Genomic DNA, 22650 nt, shown 5'->3' with positions numbered 1-22650 from the left:
AAGTCAGCTCTCTGTCATCTTTGTGTGGGCAGTGTGTTTAGACAGAGCTCCCCGTTGAGCAGAGCAACAGAGGTCTGTCGAGATCCACCGGATGACGTGAAACAGCTGATTTTAGCTTATTGCAGATATATCGCTAGTTGCACTACAGAAAACTAGGTTTGGGGTAGTTTAGACATAGTGTCAACATTTCATCATCTGTCCACCAGAGATCCCTAAAGTATGTCTCAGTATGTATCTTGGTAACAAATCTAAGGAATCCGTACCAAGTTTATTGTTTATATTATATGTTTATGTTTTGAAAAATTACTATCAGTTGAAATATCATTGTCAGATTTATTTTTTTAAACTCTAGTATCATCCTAAAAAAAATCCAGTATTGATCAGGTTTTAATTACAGGTTCATATTCATTTAACTTTTCTGGCCGTGTTCTGAAAGCTTTGCTCTAATATTTATTAAATTACTTTCCGAAGGTTGCCAGATGCATATGCATACATGTTCTTGCTAATGGCTTGAATTATCTCTGTATAGCAAGAAGGGATGCTGGTGTTTAGGTCTTATGGCTAAAACAAAAGTCTTGATGTCAGTGATTTTGCAGCAGCAGCAGACTATCTTATTTGTGAAACACTGCAGCTTTGTGTGGTTCAGAAACTCTTTGTGATGCTCTTTGGTATTTTTAAGGTTAATCTGTGGACCTTAATGAAGATGGAATGAAGACTGATAAAGATCCAAAAATGTAAAATCCTGTACCCATCTTCTGGATCTTGCAAAGATCAAAGAGCAGACATACAAGCTGGTAAAATCTTTAAAACTTTTTTCACTGTTTTTTGAAAATATGGGCTCCATGAAGGCATTTGCTTCCGTTTAGGGAATATAATGACAGTGTTTGATCCTAGAAACACACCTGGTCTGTTATGGAGGTTTTTTTTGTGAAAGGGCAGTAGTTTTACAAGTACAGTACGTCCATCGTAAACAGTCGGAGGCAGCGACTCAGCTGAGGATGGTTGGTTTTGTTTGTCTTGTTTCTTTTTCAAGTGGAAGAAAACTTATAGAACAAATCTTTAGAAAAAAAAGAGTAACAACGAAGGAATGTGACTGACCTCGAGATGTCAGAAGTGGGTGTATACTGTATCATTCTCATCCTCCCCCTCCCACAACATGACTCCTAAGTTCATATCTGGCCTCTCCTCGTGTACACATGTGCTTACAGGGTTCCTTTGTCAGAGAGTTGATGGTTCACATACTGCATATGTTTTATTGTGGAGCACTGAAAGACGGGAAAAGACGAGAAGCGTCTCAACATCTCTGATGTATTTTTGGTCCTAAGGACTCTATCTTCCGTTTTTCAACGAGCTGTGCAAAACAGGGAAGATGGTGGAGGAGTAGAAATGAATGATCTGTAAGTGAGGAGTAACCCCCTCAGCCTCACACTGTTATAACTTACATTAACAGTAATGGAGCCCCAGGGCTCTCTTTTAATTTTTCTCTCAGCCTTCAGGCAAATGTGGAAATTCATTAAGCTACCAGTGAGATTGAGTTTAGTTTTCTCATCAATGCAGGGCTGGTGCTGATTTATAATTTTAGATGACTCTTAATATGCCCTTTTGGATGTAACACACAGCTGACACCAGTATTTACTCTGAAATAAATACTTTGAAATGAAACACTTGCACTTTGGAACTCATCTAACTTATTGTGTGTCTTGGAGTATTAAATGCATTAAGATTGTGTCCTAAATACCATTTTAGTCATGTGCTCAGCTCTCTGTATGTTTTTAGCCAAGCGTTGTGTCTCTAGGAATTGCAATGGCGGTCTACCACTTTGGTCCAGACTGAAATATCTCAACAACTATTTGGGTGGCGCTAAGCTCCGCATGGCGTGGCTGCAAAATAGCCTCTGGAAGGAACTTGTTTAGGTGGAACGTGTACGTTCAAAAGTTGTTATAGTTGTGTGAGAAAAAATGTCCAAAGTACATTTCAATCAACCTCAACTGTACTTTGTGTTTAGTGCAAATTAGTGAATGTTAGCATGCTAACACGCTAAACTAAAATGGGGAACATAATACCTGCTAAACACAGGCCCCCAGGAAGTGTGCCGGGCTTTGAAGCAAATTAAAAATAGTGGCCAAACAGTGGAATTACATCTCAAGGCCCATAACGTGATGCCCTCTGGACCAGAAAGACTTTTTCCCATAGTCATACCTGGTGAAAAAGACGACTGTAAATCAGTGGATACATTTTTTTGGAGAATCACAACCCCCGTGAAATGACTCGTTTAACTAATCAGAATTTGATCTATTCGGTTCGATAACATTTGGAAAGTCTAGAAGAGCCACAAAATTAAGTAATTTAATCCCCATACAAGTTAGCGGAGTGCTTAACCAGAAGTAGCCGGCTCGGCCAACGGAGGTCTCTAGTGCGCCTGCTCTATGGGCCACACAGTGCGGAAGCAGTGCCGATCGTCCGGGTAATTTTCAGCTCCATGATGATGATGCCTCGGAGCAACTCTCAAAGGAATGAACGGGGTTCCGCCTTGAATGCTCTATCCAGTTGTTATGTTACATCCATGGCTAAACAGCAGCATGTTGGCTTTGTCGTTTTGAGCATGTTAGCATGCTGACAGTGAGCTCAAAGCACCTCTTGTTATGTAATGCTTTCATGCTAATGTCTGCTCAACTCTACTAAAATAGTTGGAATAATAAGTATTCTTTGATGAAAAATGCAAAACGTTTTACTTATTGTTTTTATTAAGGCAGATGAAGGCTTTCTTTACTTGATACTGTAGATATAATGTGTTTATCTGCTTGTAGTAGGGCATTGTGGGTAATGTTGCAAATCAATGATCTGGACTGCTTTATGGCAATATTGAATTCATCCAGCAACATCCCTGCTCAACTATAAATACATAAATAGTTTTTAATTGAAGTTCCAGAAAATCTACAATGCAGTTTCACTGTATACATTAAGTTACAATCACAAAATAAAACTGTTCTTTAACTTGATTATTCTTTCATGCTGTGGATGAAAAGCTGTCAAGTCCTGTCCAAAACCTCAGATCCGCTCTGATCTCCACTGATTACAAAATACTGTAGAAAACTATATGAAGCACTGTAGAAGATATTGCAAAACACCACAGAAAACAGTTTAATGAAAAGCTGTGATGCAGGCTGTGTTCTTAATTCAGAGCTGTTAGGTGTGAAACAATGTCAATGTGATTGGCTTTACAGTCACTTATAGGCCTTTCAACACACATGCTGACATCCAGGTTTTTCCAATTCCTTCTGATTATGGAACATCAGATCTCAGAGTCAATTTTGAGAGGGAGAAAAAAACCTTTGGGCACTTTCAGCTGCAGCATGAAGTGCATCTACGTGCCACAAAGTACCAGCTTTTATTTCAGCATGACAAACAAACTGTAAGCTGCCTGGAAATACCTTAAAGCAACCATGAAATCCTGCTTCAGCCTCACTCATTTGTTTCCATGAAGCAGGACAGCTGGAACAAAAACCTCCTTACTCTGTGTTGCTGAAGGAGGATTTTCTTCTTTTTCAAGCAGGCTTTGGCAGACGGACCGACAGACTGACAGATACAGTCAGACAGACAGGCAGAGAGTGGCAGAGCTGACCTGAAAACAGCAGTGACTGGATGTCTGACTGTTGATATTAACCTTTACCTCGCCAGCAGCTCTGTAAAACTTGGCCACTTCTTAATGTGTGTCATGTGTTGCATAATCGGCTCTGCCAGCCAAAAGGGGGAGGCACTTCTGTGTCTGTGGTGTGTGAGACTCACGAGTGTAAACACACTGCAGTCCTGATGGGTAATGCATCAGTTGGAGTATCCTTTCAGAGCAAAAGCCTGCCCGTTGGAGGACATTTTAACTGAAACGCTCTCCTGATGCTTCGCTATCAGTCCCAACCCGGCAGTTTTAATACCTCCTCCTCAAACTCATCTGGCAATACTTGACCTCGAAAGGAAACGTTTACAGTTCTGAGATTCATGAAGATTGACAAAATGAGCTAATAAGATATGCTAATGTTTTGCTAAGAGCTACGTGTGTTCAGTGGCCTAAACTTTTGGCCTTAGAGACATAAAAGAGCATTTTGGACGAGCACAGCTTCTGACATATCTGGAGCTGCCGTGGAGGGAGAAAAAAAGCAAAGAAAATATCCTATTTGATTAGAAAAAGAAAGTGAGCCAGTTCCCCTTTGCAGTGAACTGTAGTCGGGCACAAGAGTTTTATTCACTAATAGTTCTTAATGTTCCCTGTTGACTTAGCCAAGGCTTGTTGCAGAGGCTTGACCCCAGTGCTGTTTGGGTATATGGTTTGAGGTACAGGAGGGGAGGGACACAGTTTTCTTCTCAGCAGCCAAGGCTTCAGTTCAGTGTATACTGCCGGGGTGCTTTTATTGATATTTATGTGTTTAAACATTTTTAATCATGACCTATATAAACTTAAGAGGAGCCCACATTTTCTGTTGTCGTTACAGAAGGACATTGAGAGCCATTCACCAGAGTGAGGTTTTATTTTAAGTTTTCAAGTGTGGACGCTTCGCCGGCTCCTCAAATCCGTGTGTAAATGTTTGCTCCGTTTGGTGAAGCAACACAAAAAGACAGAACTAAAATACATTTGTATATTGTTTCTCAACATGCAGCCTGTTTGAGCTTTCATTATCTGTAAATTTTCTGGTTTTGAATTTCAAAAAGTTCCAAAAAACACTTAAGGCAACAAAATCTGCCTAAATACATAAGTTTGCATAACTTCAAACACAGATATGCAAAAAAAAATATTATGGAGGATGTGGATAAGAGGATTCATTATGTAGTTAATTTTACGACTTAAGTACACTTCTGAGATATTTTTAGCAAATTTCTGTTAATTATTGTTAAGCATTCTCAAAAATAGGTTTCTACTTGCCTCCCCTGCAAATCACAAGAAATTAACTTGTGTATTTTTCCCCCTTAAAGTTCCTTTAAAGGCTGGGGATGAAAATGGCAGGTAATGATGACGAAGGTTTGCTCACATTTTTGAAAGCAAACACACCTTTGAACAACACCAAGGGTGAAAGGTGGCAGTGTCCTGGCTGAATTCAGACCTTTTTTCAATGTTGCAGTACCTCAATTTTTTTTTTTTGAACGAAAGCACGTTCATTCCGACCTCCTTAAGAAGTTTAGACTGAAAGAGACTGTTTTTGAAAAACTGGAGCCCTTCAGCTGAATCCCATATGTTTTTTTTGGCAGACGAGTGCTGTCTGCTTGGCCACGGCTGATGTTGGGGATATTAAACTGATGGAACACAGGACTCTTGATCCCTTTTTTGAGGGTTGTGTTAACGTACTAACTGGCTGAGCTTCTGTCAGACACCTGCCATTGTCTCCTCTGATATTAGATAACATTGACTACTGGGTGGCAAAACATGTGCCATCAGAAACCCTCCTGCTGTAAAGCCAAAATTGAGATGGCAGAGAGGGTTTTTGAGAGTCTTGCTTAATGTACGGTAAGTGTGTTTTTAAAGCCAGTTGTTGGAGATGTATTTTCCTGATTTTTTTTTGTTTGTGAAAGAGATTCCTGGATGATACTTTTGTTTGGATGAGGGTGACGTGATGCGTGAATACTGTGTATGCAGGTCTAATAATCACATGCATGCTTTGTTCCACACATCAGTTCACCTGAAGTTGACCCCACTGATATGCATCAGATTAAATTTAATCTTGTATCATTGTCGTCATTGGAAAAAACGACTGGTTTGAGGTTATGCAGCGTATCTCCTAGTTTTTTACTTTTTGAAATACAGCCTTAAAGCAACACTAAAGCACTTTTCCCGCTTCGACCCTCCTGCAGGTTGGAAGCGTAATTGTCTGTTACCGCTGTTGTAATGTCTCATTATGTCTCATTCGAACCGGGAAAAGTGCTTTAGTGTTGCTTTAATAAAAGGTACGGTAAGCCTGATTTTTTTACAGCCTTGTATATGCCCTTATCTTTGTGGGTTCAACTTTTATATTTTTAGACTGTTGGTATCACTGACCTAAACTGCTTGGAATAACACAAGAACCAGCTCTCTGAACGCAAACAATTAACGATCAAAAAAGCGTTTTGGAAATAAAACGCCCCTCAGGCTGTAAATCAGATTGACTTGAAATTTCTCACACGTGCAGCTCAATGTGCTTAGATTTTATATATATATATATATATAAATAAATGAGCAAGATTGGTGAAAAAAACATGGCTGCTATCAATTAAAGAATTAGCTCAGGTGGTAGAGTGTGCCTAACAATCAGAAGGTTGGCAGTTTGATCCCAGGCCCTGCAGTCTGATCTAAAAATGTATGAATGTGAGTGAAAGGTACCTGTAACAGGTGAAAGTGTTTTGAGAAGCCGAAAAAAGGGTTTGAACCTGTGAATTGATGCTTGCGGCTATATTTTCCAGTTATTTTTTACTAATTGTTGGATGTACTACCATTTTAATTTTAGTAGGCATATTTGGACTCAGTATTGTGTTTAATTCCCTGAGGCTTACATCGAATATCCTTCCAAATATATGCAGCTAATTTGTTCCTGTTACACAATTAATCTGAAATAAGGGCCAGGGCAATGTCAAATTCCTTTGCATATTTTAAGGTAATAATTGAAGAGTTTTGGCTGCACTAGCTGCATGGCTCAGGGAATGTATGTCTGTCTATTCATTTGTGTTTCAGTCAGTCCAACTCTTTGATCCAAATATCTCAACAACTATAGGATTGCTGTGACATTTGGCACAGCCGTTCATGGTCTCCAGAGGATGGATACTAATGACTTTGGTGATCCTATGAATTTTCCTTTAGTAAAAGTTAAGGGGCAGCGGCAGGGGCGTGTTGCTTTAGGTAATGGAAAGCTGAAGGTTGGAATAGATCCAGGAGTTTGATGTCATTAAACACAGACATCATAAATGTTATCTTTGCATGGTAAACAATAGAACTACAGCCAGTGGTGTAGTCTTCGTGATACGCAGGTATATGCAGTATTCCCAATAAGAAAGCTCCAGGATTTCCATGTACCCACTTAAAAATGCCCAATGACACGCAACAACATACTTTCCATTACATTTTTGATATATTTTGAATTGTCATCTGTGTTCTTTTTCTTCGCATAGGCTAAATAAAGGTATTTCCACCATAAATTGGTGCATTAAGCGTATCCAAATGCAACAAAAATGAAGTTGCTGACGCTCAAATCTTCCCTGGGGAAGGACACCCAGACCCCCAATATGATATGCCCCCCCTTCCCCAAAGGCAGATTCTGGCCCATATATATATAGGCCAATATACAGTACAGTATACCCAATACAATACATTAGACTACACCACTGACTACGGCATTCATATTACAACGTAATCTACCAGGAATACGTGTACTTGCATGAATTTGAACGGCCAATGCATTCAATGTTTTCACTGTGTGAGATTTTCCCCCACGCTTAAATCGCTCAATTTTTTGGCTTTTATTGTCTTTATTTATATGACAGATTAAGACAGGAAGGTAAGAGAGAGAGGGGGAATGACATGCAGCAAAGTGCCACAGGTTGAAACCAAACCCACGGCTGCTGCGACAAGGACTGAGCCTCTGTACATGGGGTGCACACTCAACCAGGTTAGCTACCATGCGCCCCTTAAGTCGTGTGTTTTATGGATGGAAGAGGATGCATTAGAAGAGATAGCGTTACTGTTGTGTTGATTTTTGGAGAAGAATCGTGGGGAAATGCAATGCTTATTTGATTGGATATGATCATATCGATGATTTACCAATAGTTAAAAAAAATAGGGCTTAATCAGACATGGTGAAATACAGCATAGGGAACGTTTCCTTACATGAATGTAGAATAAAGCAATTAATCCATTCAATTTACAGTGGCACTTGAAAGTAATATTTTTCTCCACAGTTTAATACATTGAGCCTCAACCTGAATGCATAAGCAGTTTCAGCTCATAAGCTGAAGTTTGTTTTTTCCCTGTGTGTTGAATGTTGATCAGAAAGAAGAAGGAAAAGATTAATGCCTTTTTATGCAATGTCTCTGCTTCAAGGATAGATGAAAAATTAATTCCTGGATAACTGTGTCCATTGCTCATGTCTCAATTTCATTAAAAATGGTGGGCGCTTCCTTTGGGCGCCGCAGATTACTGAAACGTCTTGCTCATTGAACCTGGGGAGGATTTCTGCTTTGTTAAGACACAGCAAGCATGTTTCTGCTAGATGTTCACATAATGCACAATCACATAAAGCTCTTCTTTTTTTGAATGCTGTTTTTTTCATCATAGACAATTTGAGATGAAAAGGTTACAACATTATGGAGAGAAAAACAGTATTGATTAAATTGATTAGATGTACTGGCCCAGTTTTTTTTTTTGGGTTGCACGGAAAACTTCTTTTAAACAGCATCATTCAGTGAAAGTGTTATTTATTTTACACACAGAAATATCTTTGATATTGTCTAAACATTCTCTAGTTGTGTGTCATGCAGTTGAGCCGCTTTGATCAATATTAAAAGGTCAGCTCTGCATCTCATTACACACACTCCTGCATGACGTTGTTTTTTTCTTCAAGTTGGAGAGTTTGCACAGTTTGCCTCAGCCATGTGTTACCAGATGGTGGCCTTTCCAGCTCCTCAAATAGTTCCTAAAATGTTTACAATTAAACAGCACCACTGGACAGAATCACAACTTTTATCCAATTATCCATCCGTCAGTTTGTTTGAACAACGTCAAAATCCCGCCTTCACCCGAAGAGGCACTTTAATAGGTGTGTGTGTATGTGTGTGAGAGTAGAGATTCAGATCTCTCTGTTCTACAGCTGGTTTAATTTTGAAAGAAATGCTTCAGCGTAACGGTGTAGTGTGGATGGTGTAGGTGGAGAGAGCTAGCAGCTAACCGGTTAGCTCAAACAGTCGACAGACAACTGAACGGAGATTCCTCACTGATACTTTATTCTACAACTTCGACCATACAATGCCAGGTCTTCACGGCGCTATACACAAATGAGCAGACGAACATATAGCATAGCATATAACCCTTTTCTCTGTGCATCTTGATGTATGTCATATCATATCATGTAATACACAGCAGACTATGGTGCAGGTAGATTATTTTCTGAAATATAATGACTTTATTCTTTTAATAGCCTATTATAACTTTACTTTTCTCAAAATATCACGACTCCTCCAAATCTCAGAGAACATAGATATATTTTGAATGTGCACAAAGTTTTGAACATGAGCAGAAATCTTGCTCAAACACATCTGAAGTATTACAGTCCAGGGGTTTATTAATTCATTAAGTAAGGGTTAATGCCTGACGAGGTGTCCATTGTCAGGAATTAATGGACGACGGCGAGGCGTGAACCGTCCGATGCGCACCAGAATGCAGGAAATTAAGTGTTTAATGCTAAAAAATTCTGGGGGTTGACCCCCAGACCACACGCATCACAAGTCACCAAACTAATCTGGAAACAAAACCTTGGCCTTTGGGTTGCCAGGCCAGTTATGATTAGGCCAAATAGTGGTGCCATCTAAATAACATCCGCAAACTGGTCAGCTAAAATGAACATACACTGGTTATTAACAAGCTGGGCAAGCCCATCGCTGTTTTGCATTGCATTCAGTTTATTTAAATGGGTCCGGGCTAAGCCCCGAATCTACTCAAGTCCTAGAAACGCCCTTGCAAGAAAAATGTGAATTTTAAAATGTTCATTCACCAACATTAAGTTCTATTTCTGACAGCACTGTATTCACTGTGGTAGATGCTGTTGTCTTTGATAAAGAAGACGTGTGAAAGATCATTGGATCTCTCCTATTCTGTATTCATTCCATGCATTACACCCATTCATGTTCTGATAACCTCTAGCTTTCATCATAGCTGTCAAATACAGAATTAATTTGAAGATAAACACGTGTCCCGCTGTAAATTGTCCCTGTCATTTAGATTTTCTTTGAGTATGTATCTACATCCTCCCCACTGCGAATTTTCTTGGCAACGTACTACATACACTTGAGACTTTGTTGTGATTCAATTGCATAATAAGCAACATGTGGTTAGTCATGGAAATGTAATTCTTTTTGTCAGAGGAGCCGGATGTTTGTTTACAAGAACTCAACAGGATGCAACAGGTGTATTCAGCAAGTCATCTTATCGTTTAATGTTAAAGCAGAGCTTTGCCAAAGTTTGAAACTCCTCATGTTAACCCCCATGATGAGCAATGATGCCAAGTGACAGGTGGCAGCTCAAATAATCCAGTTTTCATATGGCGTACGTCGGCATTATAACCTGGTAAGAATACTTTGGCGAGGAGTAAACCTGGTTGTGTTGTCAGAAAAAAACCTCCTCTTAAACTGGAACAAATCAGACTAATACAGCATTATGGCCACTTGGGTGATAGTCTATATCCACGACGTTCCACTTCTGGGATTGTTCTGTTGCCGCCGGAAATTCCGCCGGATTTCACTCATTTTGGCCGGATGTCGTTATCTTCCGCTTTCTTTGTCTTGGAATTTTAAACTCCGGTGGATTTGTGAGGACTATGGTTAACTGCTCCTCAGATCTCTGCAGGGTAAATCCAGACAACTAGCTAGACTATCTGTCCAATCTGAGTTTTCTGTTGCACGACTAAAACAACTTTTGAACGTACACGTTCCGCCAAAACAAGGTCCTTCCCCAGGCTATTTTGCAGCTGCACCATGGCTCCATCCAGAGCTTAGTGCCGCCCAAGATGATTGTGATTGGTTTAAAGAAATGCCAATTAACCAGAGCACGTTTTTCTCCCATCCCAAAATGCTGTGTGGACTAGCCAGAGGAAGGGCTGGCAATGCCAGACTACTTGGGTGACAATGTCTTTTCCCCTACTGCACAGATTAAAGGTAGTTTGGATGCCGAAACTTTTAATTTAATTTTAACCTCAGGACATGAATATTCTGTTAATGTTAATAAAAAGTTACATTTTCAAACTAGAGTAAGAACTTAAATTGGAGTATAGCCAGTAGTGTGTGAAAATAGGAGAGATTGGGGAGTGTTCGGTCGATTGGGGACTAAGGGAGTTGGAAACGAGTTCAGTGTGCGTGTTGGTTGCAAAGCACCATATGTGCACAGTCCAACAGAGTGTAAGTGGAGAGGCCAGAGCGAGGTATGTCTTGCGGAGATGCAGCAGTGGAGGCTGGACCGGCCGGCTTGCCGAGAACTCAACAAATTCCTCTGGAGCTCTGTGAGAGGTGGCTCTGTCTGCTGCACAGGTGCAGAGTACAGTAGCTCTCTAAAGGATGAACGTTGCTGTTGAACATTAATTCATTCGTGTTTCTTCCTCCTGTCTCACCGGATGGTGTTCGCAGCAAGGTGACACGTGTTTTGAGCAGATCATATATCATAGACATATTTGCATATTATATTTATGTCCTCGATGAATCAAAACATCTCCCAAGGCTGAGGCTTTATTAGCATTCTGACTTTATTAGCATTTTCAGCAGTTCTAAAGGGCACAATTGTAGTATTTGTGTAGGGAAAATGCAGTATTTACAGAAAGTGCCTATGCATGTACATTTATAGATGGTTAAAGGTCCAATATGCAATATATTTACTGTATGTAATTAAAAAAATGACCACAATATCTAATCAGATATTAAGGAAACATTGAAATACTTTCTTCTCTGACAACAATGCTAAAGCCAATATTTTCTTTATTTTTCTTTCTTATTTTGGCCTGTGTATTTTTGTCAACTGCCCATTTTGACACCCGGGTTGCCAGACATGAAACGCAAAGACGCAAAAACAACGGGCTGCAGTGATGATAGCGGCAACCAAACAAACAAACGGTAATAACAATAAGATAATGTTAGATTAATTCTACTCAACCTAAACAGGTAAGAGTTGAGCTTCATTAATTTATATCACTGCTAACGAAGTGGGGATGTGGCCATTTTCAATCATTCAAACATTGATGTGCTTGAGTTAATTACTGGCAAAAAAAACTGAGACACAGCCGGTGAAGTAATCCTTACTGATGCTAATGCCACCATGCTAACACACGTTAACTCATAGATATAAAACAATATTAAATAAGGTCTTTTTAGTGATCGTCGTTATGTTTCGGCAAAAAAAAAAAGGTGTAGCCGAGTACAGAGCTCCGCAAGAGCACAGGCTTTTATAACCGTAAACATAGCAGCATCTAGCAACTCGCTTCGCTGTGGAGTAATGTTTGGCAATGAGAGACTAGAATCTAGCTAACATTGCAACCCGGTCTCACGCCAGTTCGTGAAATAGTCACATTATTTTGATTTATTGATTTGTGTACAGGTCACAATTTTCTCATTTATTTCGTGTACAGGTCACGATTTTCGAACGTTACCATTTCACGAACTGCCATGACACTGGGCTGCTTTGGAGGACGCAACAACGGGGAAATTAAACGCCATAACAGGGAAAATAAACGCTACACGGCGGCGACAACAATGAGACGGACCGCCACACGGGGACGCGATCCCCGGGTGCAGGGACACAATCCGCGGTCTCTGTGGCACGCAACGGGGACATGAAACGCCACAACAATGGGACGTTTGAGGTTAGGAAGATAATAACATAGAAAGGAACTGCGATACGCCGGACGCGATCCCCGCTCTCTGGGGTGAAAATCCTGTGTTGTTTAGCCCATCCACCACCACAACCAACCTCCCTACCTGGATTTTCTGCTTTTCATACTACTCCCTACCGTTGTCATGCTGTGATCATGAAATATGCTTCCCATTTAAATAAATTAAATTAAAATTCGTAGTCACCACACGAAAAAAACGACATAATCGTGTCCTGTTTACGAATCAATAGATTCAATAACGTAACCATTTCACGAACTGCCATGAGACTGGGCTGAACATTGACATTGTGGGACGTTGGATTTAGCGTTGGCAACCTGGCAACCCCCGTGAACTTCAAGTCTGGGGAGAAGGGGCCAGGGGAGATGACTCTCTCCAGTATTTTTAACTGCAGTAGTCTTGCATTGCCAGACCTACCTCCACAGGGTCTGGCTAGTCCACACAGCATTCCGGGATGGGAGAAAAACGTACATTGGTTTATTGGCATTTCTTTAAAACAATCACAATCGTCTCGGACGGAGCCACAGTGCCGCTGCAAAATATCCTCGGCAAGGAACTTGTTTTGGTGGAACATGTCTACATAAAAGGTTGTTTTAGTCGTGCAACAGAAAACTCAGATTGGACAGATAGACTAGCTAGCTGTCTGGATTTACCCTGCAGAGATCTGAGGAGCAGTTAAGCATAGTCCTTATAAATTGACTTGAGTTTAAAATTACAACACAAAGAAAGCGGAAGGTAACAGACATCCGGCCGAAAAGAGGGACATCCGGTGGAATTTCCAGTGGCACCTGAACGATCCTGGAAATGGAACGTAGTGGATATACACTATAGGACTGCAGTAACCATTTTAAACGCTAGCTGTCAGTATTACATATTGGACCTTTTTAAGCAAAGTGCAGTGGTAGGTCACTTATTATGCTAACGTGTGTTTTAAAGAAGCTTCACTCAGCCTTTGCACATGTGTGACACCTGCTTTAGCACATCACTTAGATTTGATGAGGTGCACATTTAGTTTGTGTACATCATCATGCTGGCTGGAGAGTGTGTGACCCTTTATATATCCTCCCTAAACTACAGACATGACAGGCTGCTTATTGCAGGAAATCTGAGGGAGGCAGGTAGCGATCACAAAGCAATTTAGTTCCAATGTGTAACTAATGATGTGGAGCTTTTCTGATCGCCACCTTGAGCTGTAGGCGGGTAACCAGCTAATAATTGCAAATAGATTGCAAGTTACAGAAAAAGAATCAAAACAATATGAAACAACAGAAAAAACCAAATACATGTAAGCAGGCAATTAGTACTTAGAAACATTGTCTCTTGAATAAATGACTGAATATTACATTAGCACATCTGTCGTTTCATATATTTTATGCATCGTTTGTTGCTAGGACATTATGTTGCCAGTATGTCGTCTGTCTGGGGAAATCTAAATCTATCTCAGAGGATAAAGAAGATGTCTCGGGAATCTTGCTGCATATATATACCTAAAGAAAAACAGATTTTGTTGAAGATACTATGTTTAATCTCTTCCATCTCTTCTTTGTTCTGTTGATTTTTCCTGGGTGGCACATCTACCTAACTGAGAACGATACAGAGAGGATTATCAACGACCGCTGGTGCAACTAACGCTGTCTGTACAGAATCCATGCTAAAATCCAAGATACTATCACAGTTCAATGCAATAATTATCTCGATCTGTGACCTTTTATAAGCATAAGTGTGTTGGTGCTTAACAGATCATGGTTGATTATGGTAGGATATTAAAAAGTCTAATGCCCCTTATTTGCCGATGTAAGAGCAAGTTTCCAGAACTTTCCATACTTTGTACTTTTTCCTCTGAGTACAGACGCAGGTCCACTTGCTGTACGATTAGCGTGGTTCCGCGCACTCACTGGCCTGGTGTTGTGTTGCAGGCTGGGATGATCCGCACCGAGTCAGACGAGTACTTCATCGAGCCGCTGGAGAGGGGGACTCAGGAGCTGGAGGACCAGGGCCGGGTCCATGTGGTTTACCGCAGGTCAGCTCTGGTGCAGGCTCCCTCTGACATCTCTGTGGACTACCAGCTACAAGGTAGGATGCACAACCACAATGTTTTACTGCTCCTGGTAGAGATAGCAGTCTAGAGGGTCTTACAAGTACAGCTTTTACTGCTACCACTTCTACTACTGCTGCTGTTTTTATGATTATTGCGACACTACACTTTTTTTACTACCACTGGTCCGTTTATAATGTGACTTTCTGTCTGGTTTAATATTGCAGATGAACTTAGGAGTTATATTTAGGGTTTGATAGTTAATCTTTTTTTTATAATAATATAATCAATACTTAATTCAACTCAGTGACCTGTGTCGTATGATAGTTACTCTCTTGCTATCTGCCGTATCTGCTGTCAGCCTCAAACATCTCGACCATATGTGAAAAAACCAACTGACTTTTCTCAAGCTGTTCAGAGTGGAAATAAAAATCACTTACCAATAACACTTAACAATGCATAACACAAAAACTAAATAAAAAACAACCACTGAAGGTCCTGCTTTCCAGTTCACATATCACACAAGGACTTGATCTTCATTATACTAAATCTCTGGAGGGCCGGTAAAGCCACATGAACTTGACTGAAAGGAGCGCCACCACCCGTATGGGCAGCACACAAGAAAACAACAAGCACTCCTCTTCTTCCACCCTCATAGGAAATAAAAAACATCCTGGCCAGGTTTCTCTCAAAACCAGTTTCTGTTGCATCTACAACTACAGTACCCACTGCAAACGTCTAATGAAAGCTGGGAGACCTTCTATGAAAAGAGGTCGACTTATTAACTTTCTTGAAGTTTTATATTACATCTCATGGTTTGCAATAGTGAGTAGGATTGATTCAGGAGATTGCGTTCCATACTTGAAAACAGACCCAGTTCCATTTGCTAACGATGACCGTGAGATGCAGTTAAAAGCTCAAATAAAGCCAGTAAGTGACCCTTTAAGTAGATTTTTGTTACACAAATAACTAAAGTGCTTATACTGCTACTGGTATTGCTTGTACTATTATTATGAATGCTAACAGCTGTCACTGATTTCCCTAAATAACCAGCTTGCCCTCAATGTCACTGTTGCTGCTGACGGAAATATGTAGTGATGCGTCACATCCACTGTGAAGGAGATCTGTGCCCAGAAAAGATTTAGTTTCCTGTGATTCACTTATCATTTGGCTGTAAGGAGTCATGAAAATGGAAATTTATTCACATTTAAAAGTATCATATTATTGCCTTTCTTTCAATTTAAATATGATAGAAAACATCTTAAAACAAACACGGTAAAGAAAACCTTCCACTGTGGGTCCCAATCTGTTGGTAATTGTACTTGACTGTGCCGCAGTCCATCTGGACTCGGCTGTGGTGTGAGCAGCGCTAAAAACTGAAGTCTGAATCATCATGCGCATGCTGTGCATGTGCATGCTGTGCATGTGTTTGCGGTCTTAATTAATGCATGGCAGTATGATGCTTGTATTAATATCTGAACTTTGTCACAGCAGCTTCTGACAGACTCACTAAGTGTTGCATTTCATTTGACATTTCAAATCATCTGCCAGTGGAGAGATTTGCCCTGATTGCTGCTATGGAAACCTTTTTCATGCCATCGCAGACTGAAACTTAGTCAACCCTAGAGTCAATCAGGCAATCTGCTGCTCAATTTATAATTCCAAAACTACATTTTAGTTCACAGACTGGCCCACAAGCTGTGAAAATTGCTATATCAATAGTTATTCGCATGGCAGTTTTGAGCAATCCTGAGATTTTTTGTTTGATGCTGGAAATAATTATGTTAATTATACATTAAGGAGCATCTGAATTCATTAATAGAGATTGGGGACAAAAAAAAGGATTGTTTTTGGTCACAACAATGTCATAAAATAGCTACAAAACTGGAGCAGCTGAGTGTTCATGTTTAGAAGGCCAAAGTGTTCAATATTGAATAAATAAAAAAGACATTATGAAATCAAAAATAATCATATGAATAAGCTGTTTAAAATATATACATTTGTAAAATAATTAAAGAAATTAATAAAAACTTAAATCCCAAGTTGCTGCCGATGGGCAGGCCAGCGCCTTACATGGCATCTCCTTCGGTGTATGAATATGTGTGTGAATGAGAGGTGCTTTGTCCATTAAGGTAGAAATGCGCTATATAAATGCAGTCCATTTGTGCTCTGACATGCTTTTGCATTTCAATTATGGAAGGAAAAAAAGATTCAGTGTAAAGCTGCACTGATTACAGTTATTACAGGTGGTTGTTGGTGTGTGAAGCATTGTCATAAATCAGATTCTGTGAATGCAAGAAAGTGGAAAGAAATTATTTTAATAGCCGCAATCAGAATGTACAATCAGGATGTAACAACCAAAGTTGTAAATGTAGAAAAGCTTTTCATCATCAGGCAGAGGATCAGCCAGTTACTCTGAACATACAGTATAGCCGTGAAGTAATGACATGAACATGTTTCATCTCATCCCTTTATGTGTTTAGGGAAAGCTAGACTCCCCACTGTTCCTTCTTCTTCTTCTTCTTCTTCTTCTTCTTCTTCTTCTTCTTCTTCTTCTTCTTCTCTCATGTATTTTACGTTAAGAACCACAAAACATCTAGATGTGGTAAAAAATGTGGTGTGCAGTGATACAACATTTTTTTACTGATGTGAGTGACTCTGAAAGAGTCATTGCTCAAACCTTTTCACTTACAACACAATACGCTGTCAGGGGCTCACCGGTTCCACTTTCAGCAGATTTATATTCTGCTGCGGCAACATTTCTTCAGTTAACACCTTAACATCTGATATGTGTTTACAGCCGTTACATAGTAGGCACAGGCAATGTACAGCTTACCTGGTCGAGTATGATAGTGAAAGGAGATGACCTGATCTGCTGCTCTAGTAAGAATCAAGCCTCTTCCTGTCTTATTATACAGATCTCATAGGTTTTCTGAATGATATTTGTCTAAGAAATATGTAAACAAACAACATATACGCACACTGTTACCCTCTGTGTTGAAAAATGTATTTTTAAGTTGTAATTCATAATTTCGATGCTTTTGTTTGGCTAGCACATTGCACTGCTATCTATTATTATTATTTTTTGTAATGAGGTGGAGAGTGCAACAGCACAGAGCCACTTCTTGACACAGTGGCATGTTGGCGTGGCGCTCGTTATATAACAGCAAGGGTGGGGAAAATGTCACAGCAGTAGTACATGAACGAGCCACACAGTACAAAGAATAATGCAAAAGAAGTCTGAATACTGTTTATAGATGGAACAGAAATACATGTTCAGATTCTATGTCATTTTTGACGAATTCTGCAGCACTTTCACAGCGTTTTGTTCCTGACTGCAATGGCGTTGCATTTGTTAAAATGCTACAGCTCAGATTTGCGCCTCTGGCTGGTTTCTTCACCGTAGCAATTGCTGTTGAGGCTCATGGATATCATTGTATTTAGAGCAATTCCTCATGTAAAAAATGAGAAATCTCAGATAAACCATTATTTTTTTAACTAATTGCAATATTAAGCTTATAGGATTTTTATATAAATAATCAAGAAGGAGAATCCTCCTCATTGTGGTAGTTTAGATGTTTATTTAACATGAGGAAAAATCTTATGACTTACCCTTTTTGGTCAGTTTTTTCTACACTTTTTTCCACTGTTTCCTTGAGGGATGGGTTAAATGCAGAGAATGTATTTCGCTACATGTATGTATGTGTATGTGACAATAAAGTACCTTTACCAAACAGGTGAAAAACAATAGCACCTTCTTCTTCTTCTCTCTCGTTCTCTTTCTCTCGCTGTCTAATAAAGTGTTTCATCCTGGTATGTGCTGGTGGAAGATTATTTGCAGTGTACAGCAGAGCCATCACTGCTCTCTTGGCTGTGCTCCTCTCATGTGATATGTTGGTGTCGATTGGATGTCATACCTTGATCCAATCTGGTGTCTGTCACGTCCGGTGACTAGATGATTGTAAGATTGTTTTATCCAGACTCCTTCTGAGTGATGGAAGTGGAGGAGTAATTCCTCTCTTCTATAACGAGCACTGCTGTAATGCCTCTGAGCAAGGCACATCTTGCCGTTGAGGAGCTGCTCATAGGGTGGAATTGCTCAAGCAGGTGTACTCGGCAGCTGTCAGGTGTGTTATTATGTAGGCTTCAAGGGCACTTTCCCTAAAACTTTATTTCAGGAAACAGTTTTTCTGACTTTTGTTTATCTAATCTGTAAAAGCTCATCATTTGTGTATGAGTTCCAAGGCATACTTCACACAAGAATTGAACACTCAACTTAGAAACACGTTTGCACAGACGTCTTCAGTATCAATTATACTGTGAACATGGCATCTAATGGTTTACCATATATACTATACTTTCTGTGAATTTACACTTAGACAGTGCCGGGTTTCTTTCTGCAGGCAGGGTTAAACAAGTCAACATCCACTTTTAAAAGGCTTCACTGTAGCAGAGAGGGAGACGGAAGGATCGGAAAGTGTTGCTGTTGCTTACCATCCTCCTGATCTCAGTAGTGTGTGTGTGTGTGTGTGTGTGTGTGGTTAATGAGCTGTGTTTCTTTCAGCACCTCTTGTTTCCTGTTGAAGCCTGAGAGTCGGTTCGAGTGCAGCTGGTGTATGTGAAAATAAAGATGCTGAGGAAATTGCATCTCAATTGCGTCACAATTGGCTTCCCGGTGACAAGCAACGAGAAAGTTTTGCAGAGCAGATTGTCTCTGTCCTCTGTTTAGGGGGCGATCTCAAGTATAGGGTGGGAATGGCTTCCTTTTTTTCTGCAGTTCCTCCTCGGCTCTTTCAGCTCTTTTTGCTCTTTCAGTCTGTGGTGTCCTTGATGTTTCAACTGTGTAGTGTTCACCACAGCTGTTCCAAAAAGGTAGGGCTAGGCAATATATCATATCCATATCGTGATATGAGACTAGATATTGTCTTAGATTTTGCGCATGAACATAGTGTTTAAGCTTTACGGAGACAACCAAATGAAATATTGACTTCTTTTGAAATAAGATTTTCCAGTTTTGATTTGTTTTTATATATTAAGAAAATACAAATATTGAACAGGTGGTTGGTAAAGGGGGCAAACAGAGGCCACAAAAGGGTTGCCAATTGACTCAATCTGGTTGCCAAGGGCAACCAGGCAACTGTTACTGTCGAGCCCTGGCTTTTTTTCTGCAGTGGCTCCTGGTTGACAGCCCTTTAACCCCCTCCCAGTCGATGCTGGTGACTGGTTTTGGTCTGATGATCACAAATGACTGCTGGTCATGGTTATGTCTGCTCCTGGTGCTCTTTCAGTCTGTGGTCCAGGTGTCCTTGATGTCTCAACTGTGTAGTGTTCACCACAGCTGTTGCAATAAGGTAGGGCTGGGCAATTTATCAATATCATATCCATATCCTGATATGAGACTAGATATCATCTTAGATTTTGGATATCAGGATATTGTAATATGGCACAAGTGTTGTCTTTTTCTGGTTTTACAAGCTATATTACAGTAAAGTGATATCATTTTCTTACCGGACTGTTCTAGCTGTTCTTTTATTTCCCTTTACCCACTTAGTTAATATATATCCACATTACTGATGATTATTTATCACAAATCTTGTTTTGTAAGTACTTTTGTCAACCCTACAATATCATGGCAATATCGATATCGAGGTATTTGGTCAAAAATATCGTGATCTACCTTTCCTAGTACTGTAAGCTGTATTTCCAACGTCAAGAATGAAATCTCTTTTCTGAGCAGTTTAAGGACTTCTTATCCATGTTGGCTTAACAGTTGAGATTGAAAGTTCATTCTTGACCTTGGAAACTGCAGTTGACGAAACAATCTTAATCTCCAAAATTTCAATCTTTTCATTTAGTTTTTTTTAACAGCTTTGCAGTGTTTTGGCTTTTGACAAGCCTTAGGACTGAGAAAAATTGCTTTTTTTGGGTCAGTTTTCATTGTTTCATGACACAACAAACCCATATTAATTAATTAATATTTTAATTGCAAGGGTTAGTTGGTGATTCAGTTCATCCTACAGATGTTGAGCTCAGGGCTTTCTGCAGGCCACTCAAGTTGTTCTACATCAAACTGGGAAAACCATTTTTTTATGGACTAGGCTTTGTGCTCTGGTGCATAGTCATGTTGAAACAGAAAAGGACCTACAAGAGCCACATATTGCATTTTTCAGCATGGTTTTTGATTCAGGTTGACTTTCACTTTTCAGCTGATGGTGAGTATTCTCAACTTTTGTTAACGTCACCTTGTCTGTGGGAATTGTGCCTGCTGCAGCCGCGCCTATAACAAAAGATTATCCCGCCGCTTGTGGAACAAGATTCTGAATAAATAATTCTCAACGCTTTTGCTTAATTTCTCAGTTTTAACAATTCAGTTAATAGAAACTGGATTCTGCTGACACTCCTGCAAGTAAAACAGCCGTGAGCATTTTCTGTTTTCCTATAAAACAAATTATGAGATGATATGAGATGCCAAAGAAAGCAAATGGAAGCGAGAGGATTAAACATGGAAAGGTGCTAATAATCATCCAGCACATTGTTTCTTTACAGAGCTCCCCTGGATCAACAGTTTTATTCATGGAAGAGATATTCATCTGAAAAGGAGTCTTACATATCATAATGTGCATATTTGAAAGCTAAGATATTTACCATAAAACCTTCTTATGATGTTTTAGTTTCTAATGTGGATTTAAGGATGCTTATCCACAACGGACAGATAGTGTGAGTTACATAACTAAAAATATGTGTACCATGTCTGTAGTTATGTTAGTTATCTGGGAATCATGTCTCTGGGAAAAATGAGAAGATTTGTGTCCTTAGAGTACTCTAGAGGACATTTGAAAATGTATTATTCCATGACAACATGGCGGACTCCAAATGAAATGAGTGTTTTACATCAATTACAAAATTAAACCACGTTGCAGACTTTCTGAGACACAAATCTCATACGGATCACACTTCAGTGCTCTGTCCATCCTGAAAAGAAATCAATCATTCCCATCCTGTGAACGCTATCTCTTCCTCTCGGTGTGAATACTCATGATTTTCCTCAACAGCTCAAAGGAACCCTCCAACAAAGGAGAAGAGATTCTCACTGTGAGCAAAGGCATTTTTCTGCAGCCAGAATTACTACAAACAAATGGAAAACATGCCTGGAATCACAAAGTGAATGTGAGTGTGCGTTGGTGATAAATTATAAACACCCGTGTCGTCAATGTCGCCACACCACTTTCTGTTCTGGTGAGTGAAGAAGTCTCCGGGGTTCAGGTTTCCAGGTTTCTGCTCCCTGTCGTTGTTTCTCTTGGGAAGCTCCAGTCAGTTTCACACACCTCAAAGTGTTTGGAAAAAGCCAGTTTTAGATTAATTAATTAATACATTAATCAATTCCTCTGGATGCTTGGGGGAGTAAAGACTCAGTTGGATGTGCTCATCCAGCTGAAAAGTACACTGATGTCATGTATCTACAGACAATGGCAAAAGTAATAAAAACAAATGTTTTCGTCCACCTAGTAGTAGTAGTTTTTAATGTTTTCATTTCCCTCTTCTATAAATCATATTAAGACAGTTATAGTATGTGACATGACCAGGGGCGGATCTAGAAAAATATTTATGGGGTGGCGAGAGGGGGGCAGGAATTTTTGAGGGGTGGCAACATATGGCAGACTTATATATACTGAATTTTATCACAGTTTGATGAGAAATAGTCTGTACACACTACAAAAGGGCACAGGCTGCCATTTACAAACTCAGACAGACAAACTTAATCTCATGCAATCAATATCTGGCATTTGAGGTTTTATGTGAAACCGTTCATATTAGTGATAAGTGACCATACAATGTGATCTCACTTAATAGGAGATAGAAGTATGATAGAAGTAAGGAGCATCATCACAGGAAAGGCATTAAGGTAAGACAGGTGATGAGAGGGGAAGCAAACAGTTTTGGACTGTGTGAGAGAGGCAGCGTTGCAGGCAGCATGTGTACAAGATTAGGAACTGTCATTGATTAGTTCTAACCATCAGACT

General features: G+C 39.8%; 1 protein-coding gene across 2 annotated transcripts in view; it reads left to right on the top strand.

Moving 5' to 3' along the window:
- The window catches only part of adamts3 (ADAM metallopeptidase with thrombospondin type 1 motif, 3), a 154164-nt gene that overhangs the window by 13258 nt on the left and 118256 nt on the right, over positions 1-22650 (top strand). For both annotated transcript variants that reach the window (XM_031305463.2, XM_035996018.1), the window contains exon 4: positions 14511-14667. In XM_031305463.2, coding sequence (XP_031161323.1) covers positions 14511-14667 — 157 coding nt within the window. The remainder of the gene's footprint in view (positions 1-14510; positions 14668-22650) is intronic.

This window comes from Sander lucioperca, chromosome 2, assembly GCF_008315115.2.
Source record: "Sander lucioperca isolate FBNREF2018 chromosome 2, SLUC_FBN_1.2, whole genome shotgun sequence".
NCBI classification, from domain to species: Eukaryota; Metazoa; Chordata; class Actinopteri; order Perciformes; family Percidae; genus Sander; species Sander lucioperca.
The sequence above is the reverse complement of the archived record's forward strand: the minus strand, read 5'-3'. Positions and strand labels throughout refer to the sequence as shown.